The sequence below is a fragment of the Triturus cristatus genome, chromosome 4_1 (genome assembly GCF_964204655.1).
Source record: "Triturus cristatus chromosome 4_1, aTriCri1.1, whole genome shotgun sequence".
NCBI lineage: Eukaryota > Metazoa > Chordata > Amphibia > Caudata > Salamandridae > Triturus > Triturus cristatus.
In genome coordinates this window covers 676,262,727-676,282,588 of record NC_140585.1, presented here as the reverse complement: position 1 = coordinate 676,282,588, position 19,862 = coordinate 676,262,727, and the positions used below count along the sequence as shown (strand labels likewise).

The 19,862-nt window shown below is 44.0% G+C and overlaps 1 protein-coding gene across 2 annotated transcripts in view; it reads left to right on the top strand.

Moving 5' to 3' along the window:
* Positions 1 to 19,862, top strand: part of CFTR (CF transmembrane conductance regulator) — an 880,902-nt gene that overhangs the window by 445,769 nt on the left and 415,271 nt on the right. For both annotated transcript variants that reach the window (XM_085653127.1, XM_085653128.1), the window contains one exon: positions 3,545 to 3,637. In XM_085653127.1, the coding sequence (XP_085509253.1) occupies positions 3,545 to 3,637 (93 nt within the window). The remainder of the gene's footprint in view (positions 1 to 3,544; positions 3,638 to 19,862) is intronic.

Here is a 19,862-nt window from a genome sequence, read left to right as displayed (position 1 = left end):
CTGGAACACTGTGGGGTGCATTACGGAGGCCAAACGGAATATCCAAATATTTAAAACGCCCATAACTGGTGTTAAATGCCTTTTTCCATTCACCCCCCACAAATCTGTCCAAATTATAGGCTTCTCTGAGATTTAACTTGGAGAATATTTTAGCTGATTTGATCTGATCAAGATGTACCAGATATGAGGGGAAGAGGATACCAGTTCCATATGCTAATTGCATTCCACTCTTTGTCGTTAATGCATGGTTGATAATCATCATTTGCTTTGGTCAAAATGATTGTAAAGAATGAAGCTTTTTTCCACGTTCTATAAACATTACCACTTCATCCCTATTTACAGTTAGAGGATATGTTTTACCATAAGGAATAGGTTTTTCTGACATCAGATCAATTCGGCAGTCATAGGGTCTGTTTACGAGTACACCGGCCCTGGAACCACTGTACCCGTGCTGGCGATACAAGCACCTAGTCGCAAGTTTTTCGGTCTGGAGGCAATAGTGTCTCCAAACCACCGCCTCCACTAAGAGCTGAGTTTATGCAGTGGCTACGGTGTGGATAGCGGAGGGCAATGGAGCGGTGTTGGCATCGCTATCCCCATGCTCATTCTGACCTGCCTTTCTGCCGTGCTTTTCATGGTGGGGACACCACCATGAAACAATAGGCAGAAACGCAGGTTTTGGGGGTGAATTCATGTCTCTAGGGTGAGTGTGCCCTGAAGACATGTTCATGGTGACACCTATGTGTGGTCCCAAGCCATCTGCACTGTTGCGTGCATTGTTTTTCCTGCAGACTGTGCTGCAGGGAAACAGTGTGCCCAACTGTCCAGATGCATTACAGCATGGCTGGCATCAGCTGTGGCTCTTTACTAGAGCAACAGCATGCTGCCACCATGACTGCACAAAACTGGCAGTCCCGCAGAAAAATTGGAAATGCAGCTGTGGACTCTCGCCTGTTAGAAGTTGTGCTATTTAAAATAAAGCATAACTGAGGCAATTGGTATTTAACACACTGAATTTCACATGTTTTGCCTTCTTTACCGTGTAGAGGTCCATATAGACGGTTGCTTGCCAACCACGAGGACCTCAGTCTTTCCTACATTGAGTAAAAGGCAGCTGGAGTCCATCCATTTTGCCAGGTTGACCAAGCATAATTTAAAATTGTAAGCAGCTTTACCGTCCTCCTGTGCCAAGGTGATAGAGAATCAGCTGAGTGTCATCAGCATAAGATACCATCTTCACCCCGTGACACTCAACTACATCTGCCAGAGAGCGCATGTATACATTAAACAGGGTCGGACTCAAATCTGAACCCTTAGGTACCCCTTGCTGCAGGGGGCAGCTCTCCAAGGTGTACGATTGCTGGAAAACCTGCAAGGTGCAATCCTGGAGGAGATCCATAATCCATCCAAGTGTGCAGCCCCTCACCCTAAGACTCCAGAGTCGTTCGAGTAGTAGGCCATGGGACACGGCATCGAAACCTGCGCTCAGGTCCAGCATAATCAAGGCCGCTGTCTTGCCCTCATCAGCAGATAATCTAAGGACTTCGGAGACCAGGAAAAGAGCAGATTTAGTGCTGAACATAGATCTGAACCCCGATTGGTTCTCGTGAAGAAGACTGTTTTCTTCAATAAACGTCGTCAGCTGAGAGTTTAAATGTTTTTCAGCAACCTTGGCAAAGAATGGAAGCAGTGTAACCGGCCTCAGATTCTCAGGTAGGGAAGGCTGTAAAGAAGGTTTTTTTAGCAGAGGCACCACCATCGCATGTTTCCAGTCTTGGGGGAACCGGCCAGAGGAAAAAGATAGGTTCAATAGATTGCAGAGCAAGGGAACAATGGCTTTCTCCCCATGCTCCAGCATGGTCGGTGAGATAGGGTCAAGAGGGGATCCAGAATTCACTTTGGAGAGAAGACTGCCAGTCTCTGATACAGTTAGGGTCTTGAGGTTGGAAAAACACTCTGAGGGCTGTGGTTGCTCAGGCAGAGTAAATTTTAAATTCCTAACAAGTTCAGAAAAAGAAGCATAGATAGTATCTATCTTCTCAGCAAAGTATCGAGCCACTAGGTTGAAGTATTCAGTAGAGGGAGAAGTGGTAAATGGCACATGCTCAAGGGAAAATAGTCACTTGACTATGTGAAAGACCTCCCTAGGTGAGCCCTTAGATAACTCAATCGTATGAGTAAAAAATGTGTTGCATGTTCTTTTAATTTGTTTATGATAGTTTTTTAATGCCTCAAAATATATAATTTTATCATCTGACTTATAGCTCCTGTTCCAGAGGCTCTAACCTTTGACATGCCTTTTTCATACAGAGAGGTTCCTCCTTTAACCATTCTGCAGTTGGATTGCGTCGGGTGCTATTACATGGTTTCAGAAGAGCTAGTGTGTCCAGAGCCCTAGTTATCCAGGAGGAGAATTGTTGATTAGCAATCTGTGGACATGTATTAAGTACAGGGGAATTAAGAGCCAATTCAGCTGTAAAAGCAGATGACGTAACCAAGGACCAGTTGCGTGTTTTTTTATTTAAAGAGGAGTTACTTAGAGTGGATACTCAAGTAACATTTTGTTAACTGTCACTTATTTTTCACTAACTAAGCACTATTGCTGTGAAGTCTTCTTAAGCAAGTAACCAGCAGGCTTTCCTTTTATATCTTGGAAACGTATGAACATATATGAAGCTGTTATCTACTTTGGCATTTCTCCACTACACCACATTCCACCTCAGAAGTCAATTCACTCTTGTCTGGAGACTCCAATGGGATTGAAAACATATTATCTGAAGGCTAATCGCGAGCAACGCTGGGTTTTGGAATAGAATATCTCATTTATTGTGTACAATCAATCTGTCACATCGTTGTATTTATTTTTACTATTTTCTCTCGATATTTTGAAGAACTGCAGTATTCATGCCTTTTCCCTCATCTCTGTTAGATTGGCTACTGTCCATGGAAAGTAATTTTATCTCTTTGAATTTATTATCCCATAGTTACATCAGAGGAATTTCCATGAAAGCTAGCTGACTAATTCATTAATATATTTGCAAGATGAACAGTCAGGGGTTTCCATATATGGTTTCGTGTGCAAATGTACTTCTTTATGTATCCATCTCAATGTTTGATGAGAAAACAATATAATTAGTAACAAAAAACAACAATAGTTAAACATTTCTGACTTATGACGCTTTTGCCGAACAGCTCCTGAAGAAGACTAAAGAAGGGTAAAATAGAGCAATTTCTGCTATCTAACTCAAAAAAAGACAGTATACTCCAGTAGCTATTCACTATTGAACAGTTGTTTAATATTTTTTTTAACTGACATCCCTAGTTTGACCTTTGATGGGACTCGGTAGCCTGGTATTGTAAACCTAGACCCTTTGCATGAAGCACTCACTTGCATATTAAATAAATGTATGTATTACTTTTTTTAACAACTAAAAGTATAGCTACTTAAGTCATTGTGTTCAAGCTATTCACTATAAGTTGTATGATTTTTTTAATTGTGCCTATTTGTTAACCCAGTATTCTTTGATTTCCATTCTAACAACAGGAGTTTTTGCAAAAAGAAGAATATAAAACACTAGAATATAATTTAACAACAACAGAAGTTGAAATGGTTAATGTAACAGCCTCCTGGGATGAGGTAAGCAAATATCATCCTCCCCGAAATCATTGTATATAAATAATTTACCTTATAGGACCTTATCCTTCAGTTTTACAGTATATTAGAAATCAATGATTCCTTAATAAGTACTTGAATTATTGTTGTAGATTTTTGTCTTGCATGGGAAGTCCATTCCTTTTAATTCCGGACATCTCATTTTATGAATCGTCTAGTAGTGCTCACCTCAGTTTGATTGACTTCTGTCATTCTGAATCTACTTCCAAAGTCTGCATGCCCGAGTGTTGCCTTCCCTTCTTTAGCTCTGGCTTTTCAGCTAACAGTAAAGTGCATGCTGGAACATATAAGCCAATGCTTATTTGGGAAAAAATAAAGATGCAATTATTATTAACTAAAATCATTCTCGCAAAAACAAAGATAAATGTAGACACAATCTTGAATCCTGGTCAGGGAACATAGTTCTACTATCACCAAATGTAATAAGCAGCTTGCTACAAAAATAGAGAGGTTGTGCATTATTGTTTTTTATAAAAAGAGGGAAGGTAAAAAAGAAAGGGTAAAAAAGGGCTCATGAATGCAGTTGTATGTGTTCTGTTTTTTCTGGGTGGGGAATAAAAACAAGGTAAGGATACATGAGGAGTCGGAGGCAGGATGGAAAAACTATTAAGACGAGGAACAATAGTAGACAGATTACCAATGCAAAAATGAAGTGGAAAATGGGCGGAGAAATGGGCAGTACACAAACTATTTTCTTTAAAAAAAGACAAGAGAAGGAGTTTGGTGGGGGTAGCGCCTGCACGGTGTTGAGTTGAGCAGCGAGACACACACACCATCAGTCTTCCTCCTTCTTAATGTCTTAGTCGGGTCTAAGATTAGCGGTTTATAAGATCAGGGTGATTGGTGTTAAAGTGTAAGGTGAGTGGTGTGTGAGTAAAAGTTCAGCTGTGTCTGAGTGCAGAATGTGTATGATTGCAGAAGACCAGTACTTGTGAGCAGTGCGAGTGATGTGTGAAGGGTGAATGAGTGCAGCAAGAGTAGTGTGAGTGCATGGATAGTGGTGTGTGAGTACATTAGTGTGGTGTGTGTGTCAGAGAATACAGTATGAATGGTGTGTAAGTGCAGGCTGAGTGGTGTGCCTTTGGTAATGAAGATTGAACCGCATTTCTGTTTAAATGCAGGGGACGGTGCAGAGTGAGAGCTTTGACTGTGAGAGTGTAGGATGAGTAGTGCGCCTGTATGTGTGGTGTGTGAATGCAGAATTGGTATGCGAGTTCCTGGAGAGTGCAGAGTGAGTGGTGTGTCATGGTGAGTGTAAGATGAGTGGGGCACTTATAAGAAATCCAAGTGAGTGGTAAGTCTGCCTGCATTGAAGGGTGGAGTTCTATGAGTTCAAGGTGAGAGTTGCGTGAGTACAGAATTAGTGAGGTGCCAGTGTGATGGTAGCGTGGGTGTGGAGCAATTGGTGAGCCCATGTGACTGCATGGCAAAATGTGTGACCATGTGTTGCAGTGTGAGGGGTGTGTTTGTATGAGTTTAGGGTGATAATTGAGCCTGGGTGAGCACCGGGAGAAAGGTGTACCCATACAAGTCTAGGGTAAACTTTGCGCTTGAGTGAATGCAAGGTTTGAAGTGTTCCTTCATGAATGGATGGTGAGAGTTGTGCCCTTTGAACAAATGAATAAATGACTGTACTTGAAAAGTGCACAGCTACTCAGCGAGAGTCCCGGCGCTGTGGCAAACACAGGCTGATAACACTAGAGTTATAGACTAAACAGATGGGTTTTTAACAGTTTGGGTAAGGCAGTCTCATCTGTCATATTTTTTGGTTGACAGGGAGGTGATTCCAGATTGCAGCAACGCAGACTGATAAGGAAGATTCTCCACATCTTGATCTTTTTAAAAGACAGACCACTATGAGCCATACGTCCCCCATGAGCAAAGCCCTGGGAGGACAGTATTGCCGCATCCTACTGTTAAGACAGTGTGGCCCCGTTCCATGAAGGGCACGGTGAGCTAACACTATGGCTTTGAAAACAATTCTCTTGCCAGCCGGGAGCCAGTGAAGCTGTTTTAGATCTAAGGATGTCGAATTCAGCTTAGTAAGCTTGAATAATAGACAGAGTGACAAGCACCATGTACGGATGACATAAAAAATAAAAAATAAAACAGACATCTTCTGACGCAACAATCTCCTTTGTTATTCTGGTAGGCTCCAACGCAGGACCCAGCAGCAAACTCCCCTAACCAATCCTAGCGCTGCTCTCACCAGAATGAGAACAGTGCCAGGATTGGAGGGAGCGGCCTCACGCAGTGCTCCTAAGAGCACTAGTGGCCTGCGCTTTTTGAAACCCAGCTGTCTAAGACAGCTAGGTTAGAGAAGTTTAAAATGTGCATGTCTGCTGTCCGTCCCTAGATGGCCAGCCAAACAGACATGCACATTTTAAAGAGCACAGCTCCCTGCTGCAGCCACTCGGCATGGCAGCACTGGCCTCACCCCTCCCTGTCACTCAGTTCAGGATGGGTCGATTGCTGGAAAATAAAATGGCATTTTTCAGCTCTGGCCTGGGTTTTATTTTGTGGGGCGATGCTTCTCCACCCAAAGAGAGGAGACGCCCCTGAAAAGATGCCCTGCAATCTTCTGCACTACTTGCAAGAACTGAGTTACAAAAACTGGTAAGCCCAAGATCAAAATGTTTGAATAGTCCAATGTAGATACAATTAAAGCCTGGGCAACTATTTTTTAAGCTTTCCACGGAAGAAAGGCCAGAAACTATTTCAGTGCTTTCAATATCCAGAAACACAGTTTCACTATAGAGAAAACTTCTTAGGCCTTAAATGAGAGATGGTCATTATACAACACCCCTGGGTTTCTCACCACCTCCTTAGGGGAAAGGTAAGCCGAGCTATCACTCAGCCAACATCCAGTTCATCCAGGTGATGAGTTGGGTCCAAAAAGTTGCATTTTCTGTTGTCTGGTCTGCATTGCAGATTGTTTGACCTCAGTCAGCTCATGACTGCCCTCATACAGGCACAATATTTTTCCTTAGCTGTGGCCAAATTGCCCTCATACAAGAGCAATACCTGAGTATCATCTGCGTAAGAGATGATTTTAATGTCATAAGATTCCGCTAGCAAGGCAAGTGGGGACATATAAATGTTTTAAAAAGTGGGACTTCAAGCTGACGTCTTTGTCACTCCACACTTAAGAATTTTAGCATCTGCGAAGCAGGGCTTCATCCACACTGCATGCTCTCTTAACTTCGGAAAAGAACTGAGCCACATCAGTGCTGAACCTCCCACCACGATGTCTGCTAATACTTGAAGTAAAATATCATGGGATACTGTGCTGAACGCTGCCAAAAGATCTAATAGGATCAAGGCGGCATTATGACCAAGGTCCAATGTCATCTTAATGGATTCTGTAATTTCAGCAAAGGCAGTTTCCGTACTATGACTGGCTCGAAAACCGGATTGAGAGGGATGTGAGAGATTGTACGTTTCTAAGAAGTTTATTGACGATTAATGCTAAAATATTTGAGTCAGCTGGCAGAAGAGAAATTGGTCTAAAGTTAGAAAGTATCAAACTGTCTGCAGCAGATTTATTTAGGGGTGGGATAACACTTGCTCTCTTCCAGATCTTAGGGACAATACCCAACTGCAAGGAAGAACTAAACAGACTAAGATATACAGGACAAATAGTATCGGCAACCTGTCTCATAATATGTGGAGGACATGGATCTAGTGAGTAACCAGTTTCACAGTTCAAGAAACACACTTTTAACTCCCATCCAGAGGTTTGAGTTGTAAAAGCTTACCTTTAGAGGAAGGCATGAGAATCGCAGCAGATGGTGCGATAGCTGAAACAGAATTTAGTGACTGTAGTCATCTGGATCTTAATAATTTTATCTTTAAAAAAATCACTCAACCTAGAGCATATGTTCAAGTTGGCTACAAGAGGGTGGGCCAGTAATTTAGGGTCCATAAATTGAGACACAATTTTAAAAAATCTGCCCAGACCTAGTATTTGCCTCTCTTATCTTCTCAGTATAAAAATTACTCTGAGCCAATTTTAGATTCTTATGATATCTGCTTAAGGCTTGTGAATAAGATGACTACTCATTATTCAAGTAATGTCTTCTCCGAATTCTTTCCAGCCATTTACAATGTTTTCTTTCCAAGGACAGCTCAAGGGAAAACCAAGGGGCTGATGGAGCTAGGACATCTGTGGCGGCAGAAAGCCATTAGCTCACTGCCATAGCATCCTAATTGACCTTTCCAAATTTAGGACTAGAAGATTCTACGGTCTTCTGCAAATCAAAGATCACAACTTTTTTCCATGATTTAACTGAAAGATCAACTGCAGCAGTTTTTTTCCTTTATGCATAGGAAGAGGCCAGAAAAAAGGCATTAGACAATGATCAGATCGATGGTATGACACGCCTGTGAGTGGGTCTTGTGGATATCAGTGTAAGATTAAGAGAGGCTGAAATCTTCACAACGGCCTTGGCCACAGACTCATCTATGTCATCAACGTAAAGAGTTAAGTCACCATAAAATTGCCATAGTTTATTATTTCGAGTGTCGGGGTCCAATCTAAGGAGTTAATAAATTCTGCTGCATACCGGAGGGGTGGGGGTGGGGGGGGTGCGATAAAGTAAAACCCCGGAAACTGAAGACTGTGCAGAGGAAGATATGGAGAAGCCCAAATCTTCCACACCTGTCAAATCTTCCAACTGAAATGTGGAGCGTTTGAGATTGTTTTTAAAAGCGATAGCCAGCCCCCAACCTCATTTGCCAACACTATTCAGATGCACACACATAATTCTCAGGAAGCACCAATTGTAATTCTGAGCAAAAATCCTCCCTCATCCATGTTTCAGTCATAAAAAACATGTCAAACTGAGACTCGACTAAAAGATTAAACATATCTAGGGCGTGTCTATTCAGGGAGCGAATATTTATTAAAGCTGTTTTCAACATAGTCTGGCCTCCAGCCATACCATTACATCTCTTTACACCAGTATTCCTGAGTTGCAAAGAAACCTTACAACTAATGCGGGAAGCAGAGCCCAGGTAGTTAGGTAAGACCGTCTTACAAATACTTACATTGAGTTCCCGAAGTTCCATTATGGAATGATCCATATGCACATTATACTTCAGGCTAAAACTGCCATAGTGACTGGCGCTGGCTGTGGGTGGGGTGCAGAGTGCATGAGTGCTCTCTTAAGAACAGCTGAAGATGACCTCTTACTCCTGATGTTGCTGGACCTCTCATCTGACTTTGATACAGTTGACCAACCCACCCTCATATGCACCATGGAGCCTTGAATGGGATTCACTAGCAATGTCCTTCACTGTTTCGCGTACCTCTCCAGCTGACACCTCCATGGTCCCAAACGCTCACTGCCATCTCTAGAGCCTCCCAGAGTTGCATACTGTCCCCTGCCATATTCAACATCTATGTGGAGCCAGTTGGTGCTTTACTCACAGATAACAGCATCAAGATTCACCAATATGCTGATGTGACATAACTCTACTTGAAAGTCTCCACTGCTTCAGAAGTCCAGCACCTCGAACACTGCCTGCACATGATCCACACCTGGAAGTCTAGTGCTTACCTGAAGCTCAACCCTACCAAGACAGAATTCCTCTAATTTGGAAAGATTAGCAAACAAGAAACAGTACAAACCAAAGTAGATTACATGAATCTTGACAGCTTTGAACCCCAACTTTCACGGAATGCAGAAACCCTTTGATTTCACTCTGAATACCAATCTCACTTTCAAGGAGCACATGGTAAAAAAAACACAAAGTTGGCCTGGTACCAACTCTCTCTTCTAAAGAAAGTTAACCTGCTTCTTCCAGAAAATTACTTCAGAATTACTGTTCCAGCTGTCGTACTCTTGCAGCTGAATAGTGGTAACGTCCTGTTCCTAGGCATTCTGGACTCTCCAATGGCACTCCTTAAGGCATCCTAAACGTTGCATCATGTCTCATTTAGGGTATGAGGAAATATGTTAATTTCACCATCATCCTGATGAAACTCTATTCACTCCCCTTCCCAGCCTTCACCATCATCAAAAACAGCTGCACCCTTCACAAAGCCACCATTACAAGCACCCCCACTTATCTTGCAGACAAGCTCGCCATCTCTGGTGGTTCACAGCAAACCAACAGCCAGGACACCGTCAGGCTGGAGACTAAGAAGAGCCAAAAAGAAAAAGAAAAAAAAACAAGGCAGAAGGCCTTTCCCTTCAATGCATCAAAGCTTCTCAAATTTAGTAACAAGTTGAAAATGCACCTTTTTCAAGAACACTACATCACAATGCATTAATAGTTCACAAACTATCTACTTCTCCTATCGCTCATTGACTTTATGCCTGATTTGACCCTGTACAGTGCTCCACTACAGAAATACCACATACATATATAAATACATACATACATGCATTAATACATACATATATTCAGAGGGAGAATGGCGTGTTGTTTGAGTATTTGTAGTTGGCTATAAAACACATTCCAATATTATTGTACTGATCCTGATTTCATATTGGATATGGTTAAACAGGAACCCCTATGCAGGTATTTATAAAATCAATGGAGGAAGTGATAGTGCTTAGTTTTTCATCCAAAAACGTATAGTTCATTTAGGTTATAGTCTAATCTGGCCATTCTTCGGCCTTATTCAGCATTGTTGATTAAATGGGATCATTGGCGTTCAAAACTAACAAACTTATAAATACAGCCCTAACTAGTTCACAACTTACAGCCTACTTAACACACAATGAATATTAAGGGATGGAGAGCTAGCCAGATTGGATTTATCCTGAGGCGTGACGATCTATTTATTGTAAATTTCGATCTCCCGACCAATGAATACAGAACATATTAGAATATGGGTCAATGTGGCTACAAAATTGGGGGGAGGTGAGGGGGCTACAATAATGCACTTTTTTGCATTATTGCGTGAAATGAGGCTGCACCCTGTTTTTGAATAATATCAAATAGCTATAATTGTTGATGCTGTTATTCGATGCTACTGATCATCTGGTCCTTATATGCATGATGCATTGGCACCATATTTGCGTGAAGCATGGCGCATAAGAAGAAAGTGCCCATAGATTTTGCCAGAGTGAGATGCCTTTATAAACTGAGTGATAAGGACGGGCATTTCCACTTATTCGATTGTGGCGTATTGAATTGAATATATTAGATTTTATTGCTATTCTTTTAATATATTAGAGACAAGGCTGATTTTCTTTAAAAAAAAATTGTACAATATGTACAGTTTGTGTATATATTTATTTTCAACATTGATCATTTGTTTTTAATTGTTAGGGCATAAGCTTGAAACAATAAACGTAATATTCTGTTGTGCGAATGTAACTCAAGTGGTATGCCGTGTGAGGGCAAGGTGAGAGTTTTGCCTGTGTGCGTGCAGGATGAGGGAGTTGTACCCATGTGAGTAGAGGGCCAGAGAGGTGTGCCTGTGTGAGTGAAGTGAGTGTCAGTGTGAGTACAGTGTACCTGTCTGAGTGTGGGATGAGATGTGTGCACCTGTTAATGCAGCGTAACCAGTGAACCATTGATAGCGCAGTGTGCTGCAGACTAAACCATACCTAGTGGCATTGCCAATTCTTGTTTTAACTGATACTGTTTTGAGTTGAACAGTTGCATGTAACTTAACATCTAGATCGGTTCTAAGGTTAGTGGTGTATGAGTGCACGGTGAGTGGTGTAAGAGTGCAATGTCAGTGGTGTGCCCGTGTGAGGGCAAGATGAGGGGTGAGCTTGTGTGAGTGTAGTGTACGTAATATGCCCGTCTAAGTTCAGGCTGAATGGTGGACTTTTCTGAATGCAGGGCTGGGTCGTTAGGAGTGGAGGTTAGATGTTGTGGGAGTGCGTAATTAGTGGTGTGTGAATCCAGACTCCATAGTGTGCCTGTTGGAATCTAGGATGAGCGGAGTGGCTATGTGAGTGAAGGGTGAGAGGTGAGAGATTGCAGGGTGAGCAGTGTGCGAGTGCAAGGCGAGCGATGTTACTGTCTAAGTGCACAGATGCTTCCGTATGAGTGGAGATTGAGAACTGTGCTCGTGCAAGTGCAGGGTGGGCGGTGTGTGAATGCAGGGTTAGTGCTGTATGTGTCTGAGATAGGGGTTAGTGGTGTGCCTGTTCGATTGAATGCCAGATACAAGCTATGACATTTTAAGTGCAGGGTGAGTAGTGTGTGAGTGCAGGAGTGTTGTGTGAGTATTGGGTCAAGTGGTGTTCAGGTTCAGGGTGATAAGTGTGTGAGTGCAGAGTGAGCATAGTGCCTGTGTGAGTGGAGTGTGAGCTCTGTATTCTGTGAGTGGAGGATGAGGGGTGTTTCTCTGCAAGGTCAGGGGGAAGCAGTGTGCCTGTCCGTGTACAGGGGAGGAGTGTGCCTGTGTGATTACAGGGTGACTGGTGTGCCCTTCTGAGAGAAGGGTGAGACTTGGCCCATGTGAGTGCAGGTTAAGCTGCTTTTAACTTCAGGGTGGATGGTGGGGAAATAGAGACTTATGTGGATGACTGCTGTCCTGCCTCACCCTTTACTACCAGGAGTCGAAGAGGAGGGAGCTTCTATCTTGTATTGAATGGTGCTGATGGTTTGATGAGTGGTGGTTTTAAGACTGGGTTATATGTGGGTAGTTGTGCATATAAATGATGTTGTGAGCTGCCTATTGGTAGTTGTCCTGTGTTTACAGTCATCCTGTTTTTGTCTGATATGGTTGGTTGCTGATTTGTGTACGGGTCGAGAGAACTGGACCAGGTCTATGTTGGGTTGGTTGTGAAAAGTGAATAAGAGTGAAATGTGGACTAGTGGTGTTTTCTATTGAGCTCATATTCGAGAATACATGTGGGGTGATGCGTTAGCATGTCCTTTTTTGACACATTGAGACAGATGCTAGGAAATCTATTTTAATTAACAAGATGCTGTAAGCACCCCCTGGAGAGGTTATGCACGTGGTGATGTCCCGCTCTTTACAACTGATCTTCTCCTGATCCAAACACCCTGCACACAAAAGATTGATTCCTGTAGGTGGTATTTACATCCTTTGTCGTTTCCCAACCTATATCAATATTGTCTAAAAAGAAAGGGGCCAGCCTGTGCCCTACAAATAACTGGGCTCTAAGTTGATCAAGCAAAGCAGTATTCGAAGCAAGCAAGCAAAGTGACAATCATACAGGGCATCCCATGTACAGTAGTCGTGGTTCCCCACCTCCATCTACAATGTTTGTAAATAAATGTGGGTCCCATGTCCTACAAATGACTGGGCTCAAAGTCAATCAAACCTAGCAGCATTTAACAGGCTCAGTGATTGGTCCTACAGGTCACATGAGCATGCAGGTCCTACCTCTGTAGCACAACCAAACTGACAAAACTGCAGGTAGATTGCAATTTGGGACCCCTTAGGAATCGCTAAAATAACATAGATGGTGGCCTGCTGGGGTCAGCAGACCCCCATATCCGTGATTGCTTTTAAATAAAGCAATCATGTTTTTTTAAATGCAGCTCGTTTTCCCTAAAGGAAAATGGGTTGTGTTTAAAAAAAAAAAATGAAAAGTTTTCTTTTCATTTTTTAAGAGCAGGCAGTAGTCCATGGGACCACTGCCTGCTCTTAAAAACGTTTTTACAACCATTCAAAAAGGTAAAGGGGTCCCTTGAGAACCCCTTCCTATTTGCGAATGGGTTACTGCCTACTTGAAGTAGGTGGTAAGATGCGAATGTTTTGAGACCGCATTCACGATCACAAAATATTCATACATACCATAAGGATTCGCTATTTGGAAGGGATGCCCTAAACATGCCCCTTCCAAATACCGAATCGCAAACCCATTTTGCGATTCGGTAACAGGTTACCGAATCGCAAAATGGGGTTTGGTACATGTAAAAAGCCTTTTTTGCGTTCGCAAATGAATGCAAAATTAGTTGATACTATGTGTCAAGCGGGAAAAACCAAGGGTAGTTTAATATGTTATTTCGAGAGGCAGCTGAAGCCAGTACACACCACCCAAAACTAACAAAAGCAATTGACACTAGGAAAGATTTCAAGATACAAATGAAACTACTGCATTCTGTCCTCAGCGGTAGATAACAAAATTCACATGCCAGTATATGCCTCATGCACAATGTTAAGCATGAATTGTATTGTGAAATCAGCCTCATAATTAGCTCGAGCCACATGGGAGCCACATACACTTGTACAGTATATTTAGTCACTTAGTTGACATCGGTTTTTTTGGGAACATTCCATTGATGCAAAATACACAGTCATGGTCATATTTATATCTGTGAAAAAATAAATTCATAAGTTGCTAAAGCTTAGTGACACATAAAACAACTGTCACACAAACACCGCTGTTAAGCCGCAGGGCTAAAAAAATCTTAAGTAATGTCTGAATTAACACATAGCAATTTGCTCCCCGAGCGATGCTGTCTCATCACTATTAATATAAAGAAATTATAAATATTTCCAGCACCAGCAGAAATTTACTATAAAGAATGAAACGTTGCATTCACTCTTCACAACTCAAAATCATGCACTGGCCACCAACCAACTCATTCAATTCCACCCCCCACTCTCATTCAGAGAAAATACATAACAAAACTATGCACAACAATTTTTTACAGTTATTCTAGCAGCATAAAACACAAATTCCAATTGACGTCACTCAACTCTCCAACCCCCCTCCTCACCCAACGCCTTACGTGCAAAATAAAGTAATAAAACTATGCAATTGTCACAAATGGAACTCTTACAGACAACAAAATACTAAGCGTTTCCATCTCTCATTCATGCTGTACCAAATACACACTTCCTCGGCTGAACTTAATAGCAAGACACTCTACAACTACAACCAGACCATTGTTCTCTCCTCCATGTTACACAATACACAATACACAGCATTCCGACATAAACTTTCACAGGAAGGGATAAAGTCCAAATTGTAGCCATTTTCCTCTTGCAGTATTTTTTAGGTCTCGCCTAGCATTGGAGCGCGCATGTGCTTCTCGCTCTGCGAGGCTTCTTGTAATCTATAACATTTCTGAAGAGGACTTGAAGCCCCGACCATCATTTTCATTGGCTGGCGTCATCATTTATGCTAAATGCTGGCCTCCGATTGAAAATGAGGCTTCTTTGTTACCGCCCTGTCTACTTTTGGCCCCCGCCCATCCCGACGGGATCGTTTCCTTGCGCCGTTACACGGAGGGCTTTATCTGGTGGGTGAGCACTATTTTTTTTTAAATGGACACTTATGTGGACAGTGGCGGCTGCAGCGCTATGCACTCTAAATTGTATGTTATTTGTTACTTTATTTCTGAAAGGACTTTCTCCTTCCTGCCTGATGTGCGCCTGTTTTGTTCCATGCACTTCCCTCCCGCCACCACCCTGCATACATTATCAGCGCGGCGCCTTTATATTCAGCTATGGCAAAGACAGCCGCGTGTTTATTTTTGTATCGCGCTTTCACTTTAACTGCTATTCTTAAAGTGAAAGCGCGATGCAAAAATAAACACTCGGCTGCGTTCACACATTGGTGACAGCTTGTTTTAGAAGGTTTATCTTGGTTTCCCTCACTAAGTCACCCATCTTTAAGCCCTTCCTCCCTTTTGCTTCTCTGAACTCCCGGGAAGTGGGCTCCCTTCATTACACAAACGTGTACAACAAGCGCGTTCACTTTAAATTTAAAGAGCCTCACGTTGAGTCTCTTTTCCAGAGTCCCTCCCAGCTATTTTTTTTCACCAGCGTGCCATGCCGCGCATTAACTATGGAGTTGGCTCTTGCTCCCCCCGTCTTGGCTACAGCTACTTAGGTCACGTTTTATATTTACAAAAAGCGCTTCGAAAACTCGCTTCCAGTGGACTGACCTTAATTAGCCTTACAGCAGCCGATCTATTTTTACGTGAACGCAGGCCCCCCACCCACGGATATCCTGCTCAATGCACCACATTATAAACATTGTGCCCCGAGTGGTGGCTTTTATTGCTCCATTGCTGTCTCTGATAAAAAGCGCCGAGACGCCCTATGCAATGCAATAGGTTCTGCTTTACTGAAGTAAAAGCTATTGGCATTGCACATAATAATGAAACTTACAGGAATGCCCCAGTGGACAAAGAAGATATCCACAGCGGAGCGCGGGTTCGGCAAGTGTTTATTTGTTTATTTTGTCTCTTGTATTGCTTCAGTGGACAAAGAAGACATCTGGAGCGGAGCGAGGGTTCGGCAAGTGTTTATTTGTTTATTTTGTCGCTTGTATTGCCCCAGTGGACAAAGAAGACATCCGGAGCAGAGTGAGGGCTCGGCAAGTGTTTATTTTGTAATGTTATTTGCAAGCCCCCTGCTAGATGCTCACAACCCCTGAATCAGGCCCATAGGCCGACAATCTACCTTCCTCGCTGCTGTTTCACCTTCGTTACTTGCTTTAGGCGAAGGTGCATATTTCACGCAGGCGACCGTTACTGGATGCCCATAAAAATTCAAATGACACGCGTGCAGCCATCGATGAGCTTATCTGTGACGATCTGGGTACAATGTGAAAATATTTAATCAACAGCTCCTGAACAGCAAAAAGGTTCCATTTTCTGGCAGGTCTCTTGAGACTTCATTTCTGTACTAATAAGAATTCTCTACAAGGCAGAGTTTGTGTCACATTCAGCCTTGGGATTGTTATCAGCCTTAGGCTGATTTATTCTGTAACTCCTGGGAGAAGTATAACATGTCTGACCTCGAGTGATGGCGCAGCTCCCAATAAATCACACGATGTGTGGTTAGTATGGCCCGACGTAGAGATTAGGTATTTCCACAAAATGTTGAGAGATGTTTCCCTCTTCCTCCCCAAGTTTATTCTTTTATCTTGCATATGATTGTGTGTGAGTATATTGTGGTTGTATAAATGGGTGAATGCACGAATGAGTCATTGGGTGGATGAATGGACGCATGAGTGCTGAGTAGCAGAGTGCATGTATGATGACTTATTGAATGCCTATGCCCCTTGTTGACTGCGGAGGCACTTTCCTTTAAGAGTCAGACCAATTGGCATTGACAGTGCTTGTTGTGGAATGTCTTCATTTGGTCTGTTTCCTTCCAAAACTTTCTGATGTTTACAAATGTTCAAGGACAAAAATTCAACGCCTACAATGCATGTCAAGCCAGCCTGCTATGCGCCACTACACCCTGCGAGCACCATTAAAGGAATGTGTGAGGCACACACATCCAAAAATATATAACAGAGCAGCAAAAATACACACAGTATTTGAAATCACACAATGTGTAGGTAGTACGGCCTGGCCAGGCGATTAGGCATTTCCATGAAAAGTTGAGAGATGTTCCCTTTCCCTCCCCAAGTCCAGCTAGGGTGCTGCCCCATCTGAGCATAACCGAAGTGCTCAGGAAAAGCTAAACGGGTGAATTTTAATTAGCAGGGGAAAGATATACCTGCTGTGTCCCTGAATGCTGGGAATACTCCTCAGGGCATCATATACATTTTAAACAAGCATACAGTAGTGTTTGCAAAACGGGAAGACAGAAGCAATCAATCAATCAGGGGGTTTATAGAGTGCGCTACTCAACCGTGAGGGTCTCAAGGTGCTGGGGGCGAGGGGAGGAGGGGGTGGGCAGCTCCGGCTCGATCGAAGACGTGCAGGTTTGGGGAGCGTCTGATGCTGACTGGGAGCTCATTCAAGGTCTTGGCTGCGAAGTAGGAGAAGGCCCTTCCTCCTGCTCTGCTTCTGTGGATGCGGAGGGTATCTGCTAGGGCGAGGTCGGCAGATCGGAGATTTCTTTTGGGTGAGTGGAAGCAGATTCTTTCGTTGAGGTATTTGGGTCCGATGTTGTGGAGGGATTTGTAGGTGTGGGTGAGAGGCTTGAAGGTTATTCTTTTCTCAACGGGGAGCCAGTGTAGTTCTCGGAGGTGTTGGTACATGTGTTCATGACGAGGGGTCCTGAGGACGAGTCTGGCCGCGGCATTCTGGATGGTTTGGAGCTTGTGTAGAATGGTCCTGTTGACCCCGTTGTAGAGGGCGTTTCTATAGTCCAGTCTTCTGGTTATGAGTGCATGGGTGACGGTTTTTCTGTGTTCGGGTGATCCATTTAAAGGTCTTTCAGAGGATGCGGAGGCAGTTGAAGCTGGTGGAGGGGACGGCGTTGATCTGGTGGGTAATGGTGAGGGAGGAGTCGAGGGTGATGCTGAGGTTCCGAGCGTGGTCTGTTGGGGTGGGAGGACTCCCGAGGGCGGAGGGCCACCATGAGTCGTTCCAGGCAGAGGTCTAGGGTCCCAGGATGAGGACCTTTGTTTTCTCAGTTTTGAGTTTTAAGCAGCTGTCCTTCATCCAGGCCGCAAAGTCCTTCATTCCTTCCTGGAAACTGAGCTTGGTGTCTTTGAGATCCTTCGTGAGGGAAGGGATGAGCTGGGTGTCGTCGGTGTGAGATATTATGTTGAGCCCATGCTGTCTGATGATGGCGGCGAGGGGGGCCATATAGATGTTGAAGAGCGCGGGGCTGAGCGTTGATCCCTGTGGTACTCTGCAGTTGATCTCTGTAGGTTCGGAGATGAAAGGGGGGGAGTCTGATCCTCTGGGTTCTGCCGGAGAGAAAGGATCGTATCCAGTTGAGGGTGGTACATTGTATCCCAGTGTCGTGTAGTCTAGCTGCGAGGGTGTGGTGTGAGACGGTGTGGAAGGTCGTGGAGAGGTCTAGTAGGATGAGGGCTGCGGTGTGTCCCTGGTCGAGTAGCATGCGGATGTCGTCAGTGGTGGCAAGGAGGGCGGTCTCGGTGCTGTGGTTGCCGCAGAATCCGGACTGGGAGGCGTCTTGGATGGAGTTCTCTTCAATGAATGCGGTCAGCTGGGCATTTACGAGTCTTTCGGTGACTTTGGAGGTGAAAGGGAGCAGAGAGATGGGCCGGTAGTTCTTCAGGTTCGTAGGGTCTGCCGTGGGCTTCTTAAGGAGTGGCTTAACTTCCGCCCGCTTTCAGTCGTCAGGGAAGATGCCTCATTGGAGGAAGGCGTTGATGGTCAGTCCTAGTTCAGGGGCGATGGCGGCGGCGGCCCTCTGGTAGATGTGCAGTGGGCAGGGGTCCGTGGGGGCTCCAGACCGGGTTTTCATCATGGTCATGGTGATGAGTTGCACTGTGGCGGGAGTCCAGGTGGTGATGGTAGGCTGGAGGTCGGTGGAGGTGGAAAGGGTGGTGAGCAGCATCTGGTCACTGAAATGGTCGTAGAGGGCCTTTATCTTCAGATGGAAGTAGGAGCTGAGCTTGTTGCAGAGTTCCTGGGAGGTGTGACAGCTGTGGCCTCGCTGGGGGAATTGGTAAGTTGCAGTACGACGTTGAAGAGTTCTTTGGCGTTGGTTGCGTTGGTGTCGATTTTGTTTTTGATGAAGGTCCTTTTGGGGTACCTTATTAGCTGGTGGTACTTCTTCACGGCGCTCCTAAAGTTGTGTATGTCTTCTGTAGTTTTCTGGCTTCGCCATTTTTTCTCAAGGCGTCTGCAGGTGCACCTGGTGAGTTGGAGTTCGGTGGTGAACCAGGCGGCCTTCAGTAGGCGTTGTTTGGCGGGGTGGCAGAGGGGGGCAATCTTGTCAGCGCATCTGGAGATCCATCGGTGAAATTGACTGGTAGCATGAAAGAGTATAATAGGAACAGAGAGGCATAGGCTGAGAACAGGAAAGTTTTCAGAACTTTCCAAAAGCAGATGATTGTCAAGAGATCTGATGTAAGTTCCAGTGCTTGGCACCCAGATGAGAGAAGCATGAGTGACTATACTTGAGAAGGGCAAGAAGGTGAGGGAGGAAAATCTGAACCAGAGTGTTGAGAGACAGGTGAAACATAGGCTGAAGAAGCAACCTGGCAATGACGGGCATGGTGGATCAGAGAAAGGGCTTTATAAATGGCGCATTTGGAAATAAGAAGCCAGATATGAGAGGACAGGTAACAGGAGATGGCAGACCTGCGAGTGAGAAGGTGTAAATCCTGGAGGGCATATGATGGAAGAATAAGGTAAAGAGATCTACAGTAATCCATGCAAGAGAGTGCCAAAGCCTTTACAACTGTTTGACGTACAGGAAGTGGGATACAATTTTACCTGGTAATGTGAAGATGGCAAAAGCAAGGGAAACACACATTACTAATCTGTGTAAACAAAGAAAAAATGTAATCAAGGTAGAGGCCAAGATTGTGAAATTCTGAGACAGGGGAGGTAGTGGGGCCACGATTGGCAG